General features: G+C 40.6%; 1 protein-coding gene and 1 long non-coding RNA gene across 6 annotated transcripts in view; one reads left to right on the top strand and one right to left on the bottom strand.

Annotated features, from left to right (window-relative positions):
- The window catches only part of MEIS1 (Meis homeobox 1), a 136,921-nt gene that overhangs the window by 69,796 nt on the left and 49,995 nt on the right, over positions 1-17,130 (top strand). For 4 of the 5 annotated variants that reach the window (XM_082426647.1, XM_082426644.1, XM_082426646.1 and 1 more), the window contains one exon: positions 8,197-8,342. The exons of the other annotated variant lie outside the window; for it this stretch is intronic. In XM_082426647.1, the coding sequence (XP_082282773.1) occupies positions 8,197-8,342 (146 nt within the window). The remainder of the gene's footprint in view (positions 1-8,196; positions 8,343-17,130) is intronic. 5 annotated transcript variants of the gene reach the window in all.
- LOC309643727 overlaps positions 1-17,130 on the bottom strand; it is a 464,905-nt gene that overhangs the window by 425,181 nt on the left and 22,594 nt on the right. The window lies entirely within an intron of this gene.

The raw sequence follows: 17,130 nt of genomic DNA, 5'->3' as shown, positions 1-17,130 counted from the left end.
TTTGGGACATAGTAAGAATCCAGTACATTTTTCTTAAATGAATGAATGAATGAATGATAGGAGTGGCAGGTTGTGCAAAAGATGGTTACACATCCAGAGCTCACTTTTATTTCTATTTTAGAATTACTGTTTTTTGGGGTTTTTTTATTTATTAATTTATTTATTTTTGGCTGCATTAGGTTTTCATTGCTGCATGCGGGCTTTCTTTAGTTGTGTCGAGCGGGGGCTACTCTTCATTGCGGTGCGCGGGCTTCTCATTGCGGTGGTTTCTCTTGTTGCGGAGCACGGGCTCTAGGCACGTGGGTTTCAGTAGTTGTGGCACGTGGGCTCAGTAGTTGTGGCACGTGGGCTCTAGAGCGCAGGCTCAGGAGTTGTGGTGCATGGGCTTAGTTGCTCCGCAGCATGTGGGATCTTCCCGTACCAGGGCTCGAACCCATGTCCCCTGCATTGGCAGGTGGATTCTTAACCACTGCGCCACCAGGGAAGCCCCAGAGCTCACTTTTAAGTGCTATATTTACTCTTTAGAAAAGGGGGCAGTAGGTTCATAGAGAGAGCTCCTGCCTGCAGGCTCTGATTCTCCATCTCTTCCCTGGGGTTTCTGTGATGTCAGGAGTCCACTAAAGGGCAGAGTGAGGCTGTGAGCTCATTCCACAGTGGTTAACTATTGACAAATATCTGTCACTGTTTAACAAGCCTAAATTCAACTAGAAAGGAAAAGCCTCATAGCGAATCTCTGTGAAGCCAACCTTTGGAAGCGTAGCTAGGCATTTCTTTTTATAAGTGCCAAGAATATGTTTATTTAAAGTTTGCTCTTCCTAATCTTCTCCCCTACTCACCTTAGCTCCATCTTTTCGATCAGTGCCATTGGTATATCTGTCCCATTGGTTATCTGTGAAGCCCCTTCTAGGACTTAGCACTGCCAGGGCAGGTACCAACAACACCACATCTTGGTTTCCAAAGGAACTACCTCAAAATTTTCAGGAAAGCTGTGGTGGTAAAATAAAATATATGAGAGTGTGCTTACCTTTGATCAACTGAAAATCCCTTTGAACTAAAAACAAGGAAACCTTCAACACCTCAGGATGAGAAGAGATACAAAACGGAGGCTGAGCTAACAGAACCCTAATTAAAGTTAAATGTAGAAGTTAACCATTGGATTTAGACTATTACATATGTCTATTAGCCTCAGATTTGAAGATATAGAAAGTTTACTCTGTTTATTTTGAAAATGTGTAATAAGACTTACGAGGTTGTGTTATGTTTTCATTTATCTTGCAAAAACCTTTCTAATGTTTCCTAGGATCCTGTGACATGTCAATCTGTAACAGTATCAGATATTAATGTCCTCAGATAACCTGGTGCTGAAGAATTGCTGAGACAGGTGTGGAGGAATGCTGTGGGAAAGACTGACACAATGACTTGGCAAAACCAAGGCAAAACCACAGTTCTAGAGCTTTCTGTTTGTACCATATCTATAAAGTGTGAGTCTGGAGTCTGAGCTCAGGGTCAAATTGTCTGCTTAGAGACAGTTGAGATTCTTTACTAGGGTAAAACTGGGAGGTGTGTCAAGGGTGCGGGAAGTGGTGTAATTCATTCATTGAGGGGAAAATGCAGAAGGAGACAAATAACTTTTGCTTGATTTTTTAAAAGGTGAACTCAGGAAAAAATGGAGAAACAGCAAGAAATTTTAGTTAGGTAAATAGTTTTAGGTTGGAATTGCAGGGAGTAGGGGTGTACTTCTAAAGGGTTATGGTAAACATTATAAAGAAGTCTGATACTTTAACTCTTAGTCTATCTCTTGTCCAAGATGAGCTTAAAAATTCTAAGGAAACTTCCCAGCTTTGGAGAATGCATTTTTTAAAATGTTTTCTTACGTTTCATTGAATTTCACTGGTGACTATTTTTCAAGAGTTTCATTTAGGTGTGTATCAAAAAGCATTGTAACAGCCGGAAATTGAAACTACGGTTTCCTCCATACAGTGAAAAAAAGATGCATTCACACATACACTGAATAAGCAATTGACAAGTCTGTACCCTGTACACAGGGGTAACCCTGGGGTTAGAGAATCTCAGTGAGGATTCTGACCAGGTCCCTGTTTTCACAATATTCTATAATCAAGTTGAGGGGACATATACGGAAATCAGCAGTGCTAGTAGAGTATGAAGTGTGTTTGGGTGGAGGAATGTCAGGAGAAGAAAAATCACTGCGGACTGGGGAGGATTACTAAAGAGAGTTAGCGTGCAGCAAAAACTCCTTATAGGAGATGGCGGTTGAGCCGAACCTAAAAGGTCACCGAGGAGTTTGCCAGGGAAAGGGACTAGCACAGGGGAACACAAAGAGGTGTGAGAGATCCGTGTGTGCAGTGAGATCCCGAGAACGTCAGGTGGGCTCCGGACTGGGGCGGGGGGCAGGGCGTCGAGTGCGATGCCCCCGGGGACCCGGCAGAAGATGGGCTGCAAACACACCCCGGAGAGAGATCACGAAAGGCCTTCTATGCCAGGCTAAGAAGTGTGACCTTTATCCTGAAGGCAAAGGGCAGCTGCAGAAGGATTTTAAGTGCCAGGGTTATACGATCAGATATGTGTTTTAGAAAAATCATTCTGGCAGCTATTACGCATTCTAAATGAAGACAAAACACCTCCTTAAAGCCTCTGAAGTATTCTAGCCGGTTCCTGAGAAAGGCTTGTTATAATTCTCACCATTTATCCTCTTAACATAACACAGAAACATTATCCCCTCTGACTTCTGGCTAAGTAGACACAGCCAGGATCTGGAGAAGTGGGTTTGGGGTAGTTTTTACATTTTTCCTAGCAACCTGGCACACCCAGATAGCTCGACTACAAAGGAAACCCGACCTCCCCATACCGAGGGGATGTTTGCACCAGGGGCCCCTAGAAAGGCGGGAATGTTCTACACACCATTTAAGGGACGAAATGCCATATTCTCTCACGGAGAAGTGCTACGTGAGAAAACAGACAAGAGAAAAACAGAAACCCTTAATATTGGATGAAAATTTAGCCGCCTCGCAACATGAACTGTACAGTCCTCGGAGGGCTTTGCACTGACCATTGAGACAACTTTCAAGGCACAACAGAATTGACTCAGTATCGAAAGATACGGTTATAACTGGCCTTGATTTTTGAGTCTAGGTACATTTTTGGGACAAAGACTCTATTTCTAAGCGCTCGAAGAAGAGAAAAGTAAAGGTTAAGGAGAGAACGTGGCCCGAAAACCATGGAGTCTCGCTACCAAATTGTCAATGAAATGATCTCGAAGCGGATTGGTTTCTAGCAGAACAGGAGGGTCCACAACCTTACATGTTCTTTTGCCCTGGCAGTTGAAAGTTCACCTCCCTAATTAGGAGTTTTGCCTCCGTGGCATAAAGAACCCTCTGATGGACAGCCCATTTGATTTCTACCTGCTGGCCCACTGCCACGGGAAGTGCCCAGCCCTTGTGATGTAAATGTCAGGCGCTTTTGGGGGTTTTGTTTTTGCCTCCCTCAGAATAGGTTTTGGGGACTGGTGGTCCTGGAGAGAGAGAGGGAGTTAGGAGGGAGAGAAAAATGGGAGTCAGACTTTGACCTGCCGGGAAGGAGCCCCCTGCTGACACGGTCAGTCTGACCCATTGAATGGCCTGAATACGATAAATGCCGCTTTATCCTGCCTTGAAAGGCACGAGATAGCGCAGTCTAAATGCCTGGGCATGCTTAAATAGGCGACCAGGGATGTTTGAGTTGAGCATGTTTGAAATCTGAGCTCTCTGACAGCCTGGGAGCTGTCACAGGTCACCTGCCTTGCTCCGCTGGGACGGGCGCAGGTCTCACAAGAAATTGTCCATAGACGAATTGTAGTACAAATTCCTTTCTTTGTTGGTTGGCCTCTTTCACTAGACCATGGCCTATAAAATTTTGTAAAAACAATTCTTAAATATTATTTGAAAGGGCAAATGGCCCACGCTGAAAGGTTTGACAGTTTGACATATAGTGCATGGTTTTGAGAGCTCGCAACCTGCAAAGTGTGGCCAGGATTCTCCCCCTGCTTGTTAGAAGCCTGGTGTTTTTTAAACAGTGTTTTGTGGCCGCCCAGAGTTCCTTTGCTCCCAGCCATCTGACAGGCCAGGAGTCTGCTTCAGTGATCTGAAATCCTTTTAGACTCATTTGGGAAGAGAGCAGAAAAATAGCTGGCACCTTTGAATCCACTGTCCAAAGAGCACAGAAACAGGTAGTGCCAATTACAGAGCCATTTGGATGATCAGATCAAAGCAAATCACTTTAGAGTCTTCTGATAGCGCCGGAGCCAGTGCCCAGAGAGAGAAGGGAGCCCGGAGTGGCACTTCAGTGAGGGGACGAGGGGGAATTTGAGTGGCCCGGTCTCATCAGAGCCAGGGAAGTCGCAGGGAAGTAGCTTTCTGCATTAGAATGTGGCCCGTGTGTGCGGCTCAGCGCCCCCGTTGGCTGCCTCTGTATAGCCAAAGGCCATTTTCAGGAGCCTCTGGCCCCTCAGTCACTGGGCTGCTAGTTAATTGCCACACGGACTTCATGACACATGGGCAGATAATATGACATTTTCGGTTTCTGTCACTAGCAAACGCCACAACGTTGCCTGCGCTAGTTGCTAAGAAGCTGTCAGAACCCATTAGCAACTGGCTAAAGTCGCCCTATGGCATTTCCTCACAGCATCAGCAAAACGAGCATAAATCACCCACTGGAGCCTACTGCTATCCTAATGAGGCTGTAAGCTTGTTTATGGACTAACATCATTTTTATGATTATTTCCACCTTTTCAGTTTGCCTTCATTTGGTGGCAGGAGAAGTCAGCTCCAGGAATGAAGTCACTGCTGACATTTTACAAATGTGGTTCAGAGCTGCTGCCTGCTGCCGTGTGGTCAGCCGGCGGTCCTCCAAGTTTGTTTAGTGATCTTAAAAATAAAAAGGAAATAAATCCTCCAGAGACCGCAGAGAGGTGACTGTATCAAATTGCAGAGTGGATGGAAATGTGCAAGGTACAATTGACCATTGAGACTTTCCTCTGAGGTGGAGACGTTTGGAGATCAATTTTCCATTTTAGAAAGTGGAAGAGGTTAAACAATTTATTAAAATCTATGAAAGTGTTTGCTTTGAGAATCGTCTGTTTTATTATGCTCTCCTCCTTCCCCATCCTCTCCATTTCCCTAACTTGTGTCGGGAAGGAGCAGGGTTTATTGTTTTAGGCTTTTCTGAACATGCACCAGTATTTACACTGGATTGAAAGCATTTGCTTCCAATGAAAATCTTGTCTTAGATTACAACCCAGCAGTGTAATTTCCCTCCCAGATGGGAGTAAAGTAGCTGTATTTGCCTAAAAACAGTAGGAAGAACAAACTGAGCATTAAGCCAAGGCTGTTTTTGGCTTGAGCTAATGATGTAATAGAAACCTTTTATTCGGGAGAGGTCACTGCCAGGGACTGAAGGGGGTGATCTGGCTCTTGCTTGAAAGGTTTCTCCATTGTATCTACATAAGTCTTCACTTAAACAATTCTGTTCCTAATGCTTCTGCTTTCATATGGCAGAAATAAACAGGAAAGGTTCTGGTGAGTGTTACACGTGGAATGCAGAAAGCCTTCCTCTCCTAATGCAGTATATAATTCAGGTGCCCTCAAGGCACGCTTTCAGGAATTCTTTTGCCTGAGGTAATGGGAAGCTAAGGCTGCTTTAAGGCCTTGATTATCTATTGATGCACAAAGCTGGAAAAAAGTCATCTCCACTGGATTATAGTAGATATTTCCATAAATTATCAATGAATTTTCTTCAAGGCAGGCAGGAGGCATTGCCTGCTAAATTAATCTGGAGGGGTTTTGAGATGGAGAGAAAGGCTTTTTTTTTTTTTTTTTTTTAAGGTTGAAAACAATCATGGGCGAGGTGGTGAAAAACTGTGTCCTTAGGTCAGAAGCTTTTTAATCAGTGATCAAGTAATATGTTTCTTTTCCTTGGTTAACTTTTGCATATTGAAAGTGGATTAGCCCGCTGAAAATTTAAATGCTTTTGAGTTGGTTTTTTTTCTCATGTTTTTTTAATGAATTGTTATTTTATATGGTGAACTGCTTCTCTGAATAAAAAGCCTCTTTAAATATTGGACTTTCTAAGAATTTATTAGGCAAATCCAAGGAGACTCCTTAGAAAACACTTGGGTATGCAAATCGAAGGTGTGGTGGGGTGGAAGGAACACTGGGTTAGCGATGTGGGTGTCTCATCCCGCCTGGACCATCCCCCTTGAGCAAATCATACAGTAGGATCACAAGTACTTTCTTCATTGCTACAGTGAGGGCTTGGGAATTGTGGGTCTTTATGATCTTTTTCACTGAGAACACAGCTATGATTCCATGGACCTTTTACAGAATATATGATTTTTGTCAACAAAACATCGAATACAATGAAATTATGGATTTTAATTTTATAAAAATTCAACAGAAAGTTCTGCAAAAGTTTTGTGTTTGTGGCATATGCTGTCATCCTAGCAGAAATGTCGAAATCAGTCTGTCTGTCACCCAACAAAGTTTTTAAACTTCAACTCAGTACAAGTCAAGGTAATTTAGGGGGCAGTTTTCTTTTGAGGGGAGGGGTGGCGGGGGGAGTTTCCTGAAGGAACTCTGTTAAGAACAACCGATTAATGACAACCTAACTACTTTAGATTCGACTGAAATAACTGAAATCAAAATAGAGAATTCTTCAATATCCTGTGATAAACCATAATAGAAAAGAATATGAAAAAGAATATATATATATGTACATATATAACTGAGTCACTTTGTTGTACAGCAGAAATTAACACAACGTTGTAAATCAACTATCAAGAAAATTTTTTTAAAAATAGAGAATTCTTTTTGTGTGTAGGATATTTAGATAAAAGAAACAAGGAATACAGAAATTCATGAAGCGATCCAAAGGAATCTGAGGCTAGTTCCCATGTGCAGTCTTACCAAAGTTCTTTGGGCCTGTGGACGGGTCTCCCAGTGAACCCAGGGAGTGTGCTAGCTCATTGTTAAGCCTCGCCACTCTAGCTCTTCTTTCTGGGCCCAGATCAACCTGTTCCTTTCTAAAAGCCAGTAGTTTCCACTGAGAGAGCTGGGGTACCAGTTTGACAAAAGCTAAGCTACTTTTTAGGGTACTTTGTATAGTCCACTGTTGTTTTCCCTTTTAACATTTGTGCCTAAACGCCAAGTGTTTACTTTCCATTTGTACCTTATGACTTGTTTTGGACAGTGTGATTATATGGACTGAAATTTCACTTTTTTTTTTTCTTATTCAATATGCCATTTTAAAAGGAATACTACATTCTTTATCTTATTGTGTCACAGAGCCAAAAAATTATCTAGAAGAAACAACTTAAATGTTATAACAAAAATCAATGGAAAAATAAGTATCCAGTGTATAAGAATGTGTAAGCAGGTGACTTTTCCGTGAGAAAAATTTAAATCGAGAAGAAATTTTTCAGAAACTGCCTGGATTATCAGGGGAGTACAATCCCAACCGACTATTCATTTAACATCACTTTATTTGATTTAAATAGTCATTGTTTTCGAATTAAAAATCGATTTCAAGAGTTTTTCCCTTACTAAACTCTATGCTCTCTTTCTATGACAAGAAAAATTATATTCTATTTGAAGCATTCGTATGTCAGACTGCTTATATGATGGATTACCTACATTTCCGTGGCCTACTTTAGTCTTAAGATAGATCACTTATGGAAATAGTTGATGCCTTAAATGCATCTTCTCACAAGTTGACATCAATGACTTTATGTGGGATTTGAATACCCAGGCACAGACAGCACCTCTGCTCATGGTTTCCACCATATGTAACTCTCCAGTAGGAGTTACACTTAACATGTCTCCACTATCCACATCTGAATAATTACCATGGCAACAAAGCTACTAAAGAGTTTGGATACTCCCCTCCATTCCCTTTGACCTTTTCCAATGTTCTTTGGAAGAAGTTCCTTAGACCTGACTGCTTTTGAGCCTAGGCCTTGTTCTTTCTCTTTGTCTTCAAAAAAAAAAAAAAAAAAAAGAAAAGAAAAGAAAAAGAAAGAAAAGAGTACCAAATAAACTATTAATCATTGATGTTGCTCTTTTGGTTTTGTTTATATCCAAAGGCATTCTATTTGAATAAAGCATGTTAAGGTAGCATCAGTCAAAATTTGATTCACTATGTTTGCAGGTGATGGCTTGGACAACAGTGTAGCTTCCCCCAGCACAGGTGACGATGATGATCCAGATAAGGACAAAAAGCGTCACAAAAAGCGTGGCATCTTTCCCAAAGTAGCCACAAATATCATGAGGGCGTGGCTGTTCCAGCATCTAACAGTAAGTGGATTCTAAATGACATATGTAAACTAAATATGGACAATGAACAAGTTTTGGTAGAAAAAAAGGGGGGAAAAATGATCCCTCTGGACTTGGAATATTTCATAAATCACTGTGTGCCCACAGTTCTTACAGAGGTGTTAGCACTTGTTTCCTAGATCCATACCCCAAATTAGGAGTTTTATTTGAAGTTTTGCTATTGCGATGTTGCTCACTTTTGTAAGTTATAAGGTTTAGGAGTTCACGTGCACTTGTGACTTTAAGTATGTTATGCTAATGATGTTGCTTTTCTCAGTGCGACTCGTAAGTACCTAGAACCAGGTCCCACTAAGAACAAAGTCAGACAAACCCCAGAGAGAAGGACTTAACGTCTTCCAGTGCTTTCGTGGACCTTTATGGCGAATGGTCTGCAAAAATGTAAATCTTGTTGCAATGGCAGGTTGCTCACATAATTTGCTCTGAAGTGGTTTGAATGTACTGGCTGCCATTACAAAACGTTCATCTGAGTCAGAGCTGCACAGTGAAAGTTGTCCCTGTATTTAGAACTGTAAAGGAAAACGGCAATATAGAGTCAGCTCTTCCTGTGTAGTCCCTTGTGACTTTTCAAGCCAAGTAACAGTTTATATTGTCTGTGTGAGTATTGCTGTTTTCACTGCAGGAATTCTCCTGGAGATGTGAGAAACTGGAGATTTGGGGCTTTATGCCACCGAGGGATTTGTTTTGTTTGGTTATTGTTCTGAATGGATTTCATGTTCAAAATATTTATAATCATAATATTTTGGTGGATATTTTTGGAAGTGCATACTGATTTAATGACATCTAAGGAAGAAGATGAAATGAAAATTTATGGGTAAAATAATATATTAAAAATCAACAAAATTGTTGGCCAGGGGTACTTTCAACGTTAGGGACGAAGGACAAATTTAGACAGGTCGTAGCATAGACTAGCCTAAAATGAATGAATGTTAAAAATCTTGTTTTTTGAAAGAAATGTTAGGAGCAAACCTTTTATGTTACTACTCTTAGCATAGTTGGCTTTTCTTAAAGTCATTTGATTTTCTTCAGTATCAAAGTTAATTCTGCATTGTCACTCATGTGTCCAGACCTGTTGACCCTCACATCCTCACCCACTTTCAAAGCCATGTTCCTCAGTGACTTATATTGATACAGGGAGACAAACAGAGGATGTGGGAGACCAAGCTGGTTCAGCTCCTCTGGACAGAGGCTGTGCCTCCAATAATACTCGAGGCTATAAATTAATCCAGATTTTCCAGCATCCCTAAATAAAATAAAAACCGAGAGTGGCAGGACTAACTGAAAAATAGTTTCTTTCCTTTTCATCTTCCCACCACGATTCCAAACAGTAACTAGATTATGCTGATAGTTTTGGAATCAGCTTTAGGGATGGTTAATACTGGTAGTTAGTTGAAGATGTAGATGGTTTAGCTGATTTTAACATCACGTTAGGTTGACCCGAAACCTGATTCGGGTGCCATTACTTGCCTGACACTTGTTGCATTTACGTGGCTAGTTTGAGATCTGCTTTGTGCAAGTTTGCTGCTGAGGCTTATTGCCCACCACTGAATGGGAGGGGAAGGACTAGGGTCTAGAGGGCATAGCATGAAAAATAAATAGCACGGCATTTAAAGTCAGCGGGAGATAAGAAGTGACAATGGGGCAAAAGTGCTGATGCAGCCGTGCTGATATTTCATCACTGGAGCCAACCAGCTAACCTGATCTAACCTGAGGATGAGTGGGGGGAGGGGACAAAATCAGGTTGACCCTGAAGTCACAACCAAACTCTATTTCCTATACTAACAGAAAAAAAAAAGGTAGACTTCGTCAGCCTCCATTTCAATCTGCAAAGGAGTTTTGGCTTCACTCGAAGCTGAGGTGCCCCTGAATAAAATATAATCAAATATTGATTCAGACAGAATCAGGAGAGAAGAAGCAAGTTCTTTTATTCATCCACCAGATTTCCTGGTTTTCTAGGTCGTACCCTTGTGAAGAACCTTGCCAAGAGCTATATTATTTTCTTAAAAAAAAAAAAACAAAGAACAACAACCACAAAGTGCTTTTTAACAGCCAGCATGACTTTACCTGCATTGCAGTGCTTTTTGTGGTCCATATATTATTGGGGCAGTTGCAACAGAAATTATTCATGAACTGTCTGATTTTTTGAGGTCCGGCTAATTTCCTTCAGTTTGAGGGTCGGTGCTGGCCTGTACCACTACCCTGAGAGGGGAAACCCATTTGTCCATGTCTCCCTGGCATTCTAAGAATGATCATAGACGTTGTCTCCTGGTTTCCATTGGGTATTTCCACCCTCCTTCCCCACTCCACTGCCATCTGCTTATGCAAAAATATTGATAATGATAATGGTCTCTAAAAAGCAGAAGCTCTCATAATATCATCTAAAAAGCAAAGTGAGGAGATATATTTAAATTTTCTCCCCCTTTCCTTCTTCCAATGAGAAAGATTCCCTTCTGTCCCTCTTCTCCAATTGCAGGAGTAGATAGATTTCCAGTTACAAGGAACAGCCTTCTCCTTGTCTCATTATACTTCTTGAAAGAATGCATAAACTGTTTAGGTGATACTTATAGTCAAGAGCCGATTATAATAAATACTATGAGAAAACGTATAAAGAGAGTTTTATTATTATTTGTCCAAATGTAAGTAACTACTGTTATCTCAGTATTAATTCTTTAGCAAATTTATTTCAAATTCTGAGAGGTCTTTAGGGATGCACAATTCATTTGGAAGACTGTGTACAAATTTTAGATGATCACATTCTTGCTATATGATTAATGCAACTTATCCAGGAGATCCTTTCTGAAATCTTGCTAAATATAAAAGAGCAACTGAAGCTCTGGCTAATTAAAACAATAGCAATCACAATTTATTAGCAAATTGTAAAAAAACTAATTTTTTAAATGCCAAAGGTATATTATAAAACCTCATACACCTTTTGGAAAGCAAATTGCTATCTTTTTTTCTTTTTCAAATAAATGGGTCAATCTTTTCATTGAGTTTATTCAGTTAAAAAAAGCTGCCTTTGAAAGGGCTTTCAGCATTTGTTTGTTAGAGGAGTAGAATAGGCCCTGAATAAAAAAACCTTTCTGGATTTGCACCCCAGCTGCATAAGAAAAATGTGCCTTTCTGTAGTTGGTCATAGGTAGATTTAATCAGTAGCACATTTTACTACTCCAAAGAGAGAACTAAAGCTTCATTTTTTGGACTCACAGTCTCTAGCAAGCTAAACTGGACATACTTGTGTATAATAAAAACAATAAAAGAAAAAGGAAACAGGTTTTAAACTTTGGTGATTATGGGGTAAAAGGAAATTTCAGTGATGTGAATTTCCAGCTTAGACTTAGTTGAACCTTTGCCAGTTTTGATAACTAGAGAAGTTCTCCTAAAAGAAACTATTCCCTGGAATTGAAAAGAATGACTGACATTATTTAGATAATGAGAGAGAATTCGAAAGAAAATAAAAAGGATGTATTAATAGAAATGCTTGCATTTGCCTGAAGACAAATTACTGCAAACAATTAGAAAGTACTTAATATTTGGGTGTGAGTCACTATAGAGTCACGATCAGTTCAGGGGCATATGCCACATCAAGAGTTTTTTTCCTTCCTAAGGGCATTATTCCAGCTGTAAATATAACCCGCTATGTCATAATGTTTAAGCTGGATGTGGTTTGCATATTACTGGTTATTTTGCTACATAGCGTTACAGAGATATCTGCCTAAGGGCTAGTAAAAATGAAGAGAAGGAATAAATACAATGTTTAAGGTAAAGAATCAAGGGTCTTTTTTCTTTTTGTTTTCCTACCCTAACATATTGCAATTTTAAATATAATCGAAATAGAAAAGGGGTTAATATGGTTCTTATTTAAAATACGCAGTGACATATTTTCCTGCATGGAGCTTGTGTACTCTAGGAATCCTGAAAAGTTAAGGAGAGTTGAGGTCGTTCAAATGCATACCTGCAGATTCAGGTGAAGAAACCATTCAAGGTGTGACTCATTCGGCATTGACCAGTAGGAGAGGTGATCCTGAAGGTGAATTGACTTTCATTCACATTCTCTTGGATTCCTCATCCTTTCACTGACCTTGAGGATCCCATTGGGTACTATAGAGACAAACTTTGTTTCTAGGTTATATACACATTTTGCTATTTGATTTTGTTTTCTTTCTTTCAACTTCTAGCCTGGAAAATACTATTTTTTTTTTTTTCTGTAGCGAAATTTATGTCTCAATTTCTGATTTATAGGACTTTCCTCTCAATGTGGATAAAGCCAAAGTGAGGGGTTGTAGAATCTTCCAGGTTGAGAATGGCGTTGCCATAGAAACACTATTAGATGAAAAGTGCCCTGCGGCTCCGCCACTCTTAAGAATGGAGTAAATGGAATTGAATTGGGAATTGAATGCTCTAGAAGAGACAGATGTTGTTTCATTGGTTTTTGCTTTTGGTAACAAGATCTGGTGGAGACATCTTAGTATCAAATCTCTGCCTGCAATTTTGGAAGAACTTCTCTCTAAACATTCTGAATTATTGTTAGAATGAAAAAGTACTTCTCATTGGTATCCGGATAACCCATTTTGTTGATCAAGGTGAGTGGAAAGTCAAAAGGCAGACACAGAGAGAAGGACTAGTACAGAGGCACATAGTTAGGTAGCAGACGGAATTTGCTCCTCTCCTCCCATTTCTATATCTCCTCCTATCCCTCACCTCTATTCCTTGCCAGTTTTAACAGTGAATATTCCTATTGTGCCTTACCAGTTAGCATTCTTCAGCTGCCATTAGTTCTAAGAAGGTAGCAAGGCAGGAAGACTATATTTTTGAACTTTGGCCTAAAACGTCAATCAGGGTAGTGCAAAGTGTTTGGGAAAGACAGTCCTAACTAGTCCTCCGTGTTCATACGCCTGAGCCAAGGAGGGTGGCTTGTGGAGATGGCAGTTAACTTTGATCCTTTTTTCATTATGTGGTATCTGCAGATACCTTATTAAATTAAGATACTTGAAAACTAGTATGAAGGAGTGAGAAGATTTTTTTTTTCCTTTCAGATGCCCATGTCCCATATCAAAAATGAGCTCTCTGAAATACATAAGAAGAATATCTTCACAGTTCTTACTCTTTTTTCTTACACGAGGTTACCAGTCATCTTCGCAGGCTTTAGTCATGATGATGGTCAGAGCTTGGCTTTGCCGAAATCAATACAGGCTTAGATGACAGATCTCTCTATCTTACTTTTAAAAGATCTCTGCTACTTTGGAGATAGCATATTTCAACTTTGATTAGATAGGACCCTGAATATCTTTTACCCAATTGGGAGTCATCTGTTTCAGGAGGAAAATGGAGTAGATTATTTAATGACTTGGAGGTAATGTTGGAATGCCCTAATTCTTCTGTAATATACATCATATAAACCCTGTTTTAATAATGAAGCGAGTGGTTTCTAGATTCTGGGGCAACTGCCTTTTTCTTTTTCTTAGCTGGTTATTGAAATCCTAATGGGATGGGTGATGAATTTTCTTAGGTCAGGTAAACTGAAAAGGCTACAGCTGGAATTCTTCACCCAGAAGAATCGGAGTTAATACTAATGATCATTGTGAATTAGAAGATCAAAGGCGAAGCATCAGCCTGCTCTCCAAGTTGTTGCCCCAGAGGCCATTAGTGACCTGGCAGAGCTCCCTCCCAGCCTCCCGCACACCTCCTTCCCTGTGCCCCAGCCTTTCTTCCCCATCCTAGGTATGCACCTCTGACCTGGGGGAATTACAGTCAGTTGACGAGGAGGCATGGGGGAAAAAAACAATCAAAAATAAAAACAAATGTCCAACTTTAAAATTGTTCATTTATCCAGGTGCGTAGGACTCTTAAGCAGATGAACTCTGATTGGGGCTCTATGAATTTCGGGGTGTGATTGAGATTTTTGTGCTCAGTCAAATGGTTTGTTCATTTCACTGATGGTTGGTGCCTTATATAAGGGACATTTGTAGCGTCTGGCTGGCAATTTGTCAGCTTATTCTAAAATTGTCCTTTTGTTTCCAAGGCTACATTAAAAATACATCATTGTTTGGTTTTCTGATATACTCTTTTTTTTTTTTTTTTTTTAATTTATTTTTCACTGCGTTGGGTCTTTGCTGCTGCACCCGGGCTTCTCACTGCGGTGGCTTCTCTTGTTGGGGAACAGGGGCTCTAGGCATGCAGGCTTCAGTAGTTGTGGCTCGTGGGCTCTAGAGCACAGGCTCAGTATTTGTGGCACATGGGCTTTGTTGCTCCGAGGCATGTGGGATCTTCCCAGACCGGGACTCGAACCCGTGTCCCCTGCATTGGCTGGTGGATTCTTAACCACTGCGCCACCATGGAAGCCCAGGTTTTCTGATATACTCTTAATCGGGTTGATTCAATGAAGGATTAGGTTCAAAACAGAAGTGCCCATGTAAGCACAGTTTATTAAGTTGATGGTTGCCCATGCACATAACTATTGGAAAACTAGCTAGCCGTTTACACTTCAACGCGTATATCAATGTCCTGTCTTCTGATACCTCTTAGTGATGATACATTTTTGAAGATAAAACGCTAAACTCAGTCAATGAATATGAAACTGCTCCTCCTCAATTTATCTTTCAGATTAAAATTAGAGCATCACGTACATATGTGTGAGGGTAATTTTTAAACTAACTCAGCCTAATCCTTAGGAATTTTATGTGACATAAGTTTGGCTTTTTACTTTCTCAGTGTTTAAGATCCCTAGTGAAGGTACTTTGGTTTAAAGAATGGAGGTTTGATGGACAGACAATCCAGTGGTTTTGTTTTAGGAAGGATTCCAGTGTTTTGGTTTGGTTTGGCTGATTGGTTGTTTTGCCAGTGGAAGTAAATGTATATGTCATGGAATTTAGCAGACTTTGACTTAACTGGAAATATCCTCATCACATCTCAGTCTTTCTTATGGAAGTGTGATTATGACTCTGTGTACATATATGTCCCTATGTACTTGGGCATTTTTCTATAAGACAAATCTCTCTGAACCCCTGCCATCCGTACCAATCCTGGTGGGAAAAACTGATCCATTTTACTTCTTTTAATCCCCTAAACAGCTATGTTCAGGGCTCTAATTTTTCTGTTTCTGCTGATGGAAGCCAATGCCAGAGGGTAAGCAAAGAGTGGAGACCACATTGCAATGGTCACGAAACCCTCTTGGTTATGGGCCAAGCTGACCTGAGGTATACTGAATGCCATGAGACAGCAAAAATCACTTTATTAAGGCTCCAAGGTAGTAATGATAGTAATTGTGCGGATTTACAGCAAAATGACTGCTATCGACAAACGTGCTGGTGTTTCAATACTGCCTGTCCTTCCATTTGCGAGTCCTGAGCCTGGGAAAGGTGGCTTTCGTCAATGGGCTGGATACTCAGCTCAGTGTGTCAGGAGGCAGGAGAGAGCCCTCGAACACTCAGATAAGGCGTCCATTTCCTGGTGGGCCTGTGGGCAGCCTCCAAGAGCAGAGGAGTAGCTGGAAGAATTACGCCAGGCGATTTTCTAACATTTCAAAGACCTTTCAGATTTTGTGTTTTCTTGCTATTGCAAAATGCCTTCACTCAGCAAATTATAGCCCAGGGAGTATGGCTCCCAATACAAGAAGTATTGCTCTATCTTTGGACACTCTAAAGAAATGATAGGCCTCAAGTAACTTGATGTTATAAATGCAAGCACCCTAAGTTAGTTGATATTCAAATGAGACACAAGTTACTTGGTTTTATAATGGATTATTCAAAATCTTCTGAAATAGAGACCTTTGTTTGATTTAAATCACTGCTTGTATCTGAATGTCCTCCTGGTATTATCTCTCCAGAAAAAAAAATGGGGCAATATATATGAACTTAACCATTTAGGTGTCTTTGCTTTTCAGTTCTTAATATTCTGCGATCAGTTTTTGTCTTGTTTTCACATTAACTTTGTCGCTAGCATCCCTGTAGAGCCCACGCGCTCTCCCATGACACGAATGACCTTTGAGAATTCGGTGTCCTAGGAAGTTCTTGGGACATCCAGAGGCCAGGAGGTGTTAATAGGAACACTCATCCTAAGAAAGATCAATGAGTGGAGAAAATTTCTATTGCAATTTATAGAAGCTTAGGAATAATTCCTGTCCCTTATTTAAAGAAAAGTCGGGGCTTCCCTGGTGGCGCAGTGGTTGAGAGTCTGCCTGCCAATGCAGGGGACACGGGTTCGAGTCCCGGTCTGGGAAGATCCCACATGCCACGGAGCAACTGGGCCCATGAGCCACAACTACTGAGCCTGCGCATCTGGAGCCTGTGCTCCGCAACAAGAGAGGCCGCGATAGTGAGAGGCCCGCGCAATGCGATGAAGAGTGGCTCCCGCTCGCCGCCACTAGAGAAAGCCCTCGCGCTGAAACGAAGACCCAACACAGCCAAAAATAAATAAATAAATTTATAAAAAAAAAAAAAAAAAGTCAGTTTCCAAACTTCTTAGGGGAGGAACTCCACAAAAATGACGATTTCATTTTTAAAAGAAATGAAATTATCTCCTGCCTACATAATGTTACTTTTACCAAGTTTTTTTAAAAAAATGATCCATTAATTGCTTGGCTCTTTTGACATTGGATCATTCTGTCCTGTTAACAGCTGAAGGAAAAAATTGATCAAAAGGCTAAATAAACTTATAATATGTGTCTCTATGGTGCTTTGTAGTTTAATCTTTTCACATACACTGGATTCTTAAGACAATCCTGTAAGGTAGTCAGGATGACAAAAATGAAGGT

This window comes from Balaenoptera physalus (genome assembly GCF_965194825.1).
Source record: "Balaenoptera physalus genome assembly, chromosome: 15".
In the NCBI taxonomy this organism is placed as follows: Eukaryota; Metazoa; Chordata; class Mammalia; order Artiodactyla; family Balaenopteridae; genus Balaenoptera; species Balaenoptera physalus.
This window is presented reverse-complemented; position numbering and strand designations above follow the sequence as displayed.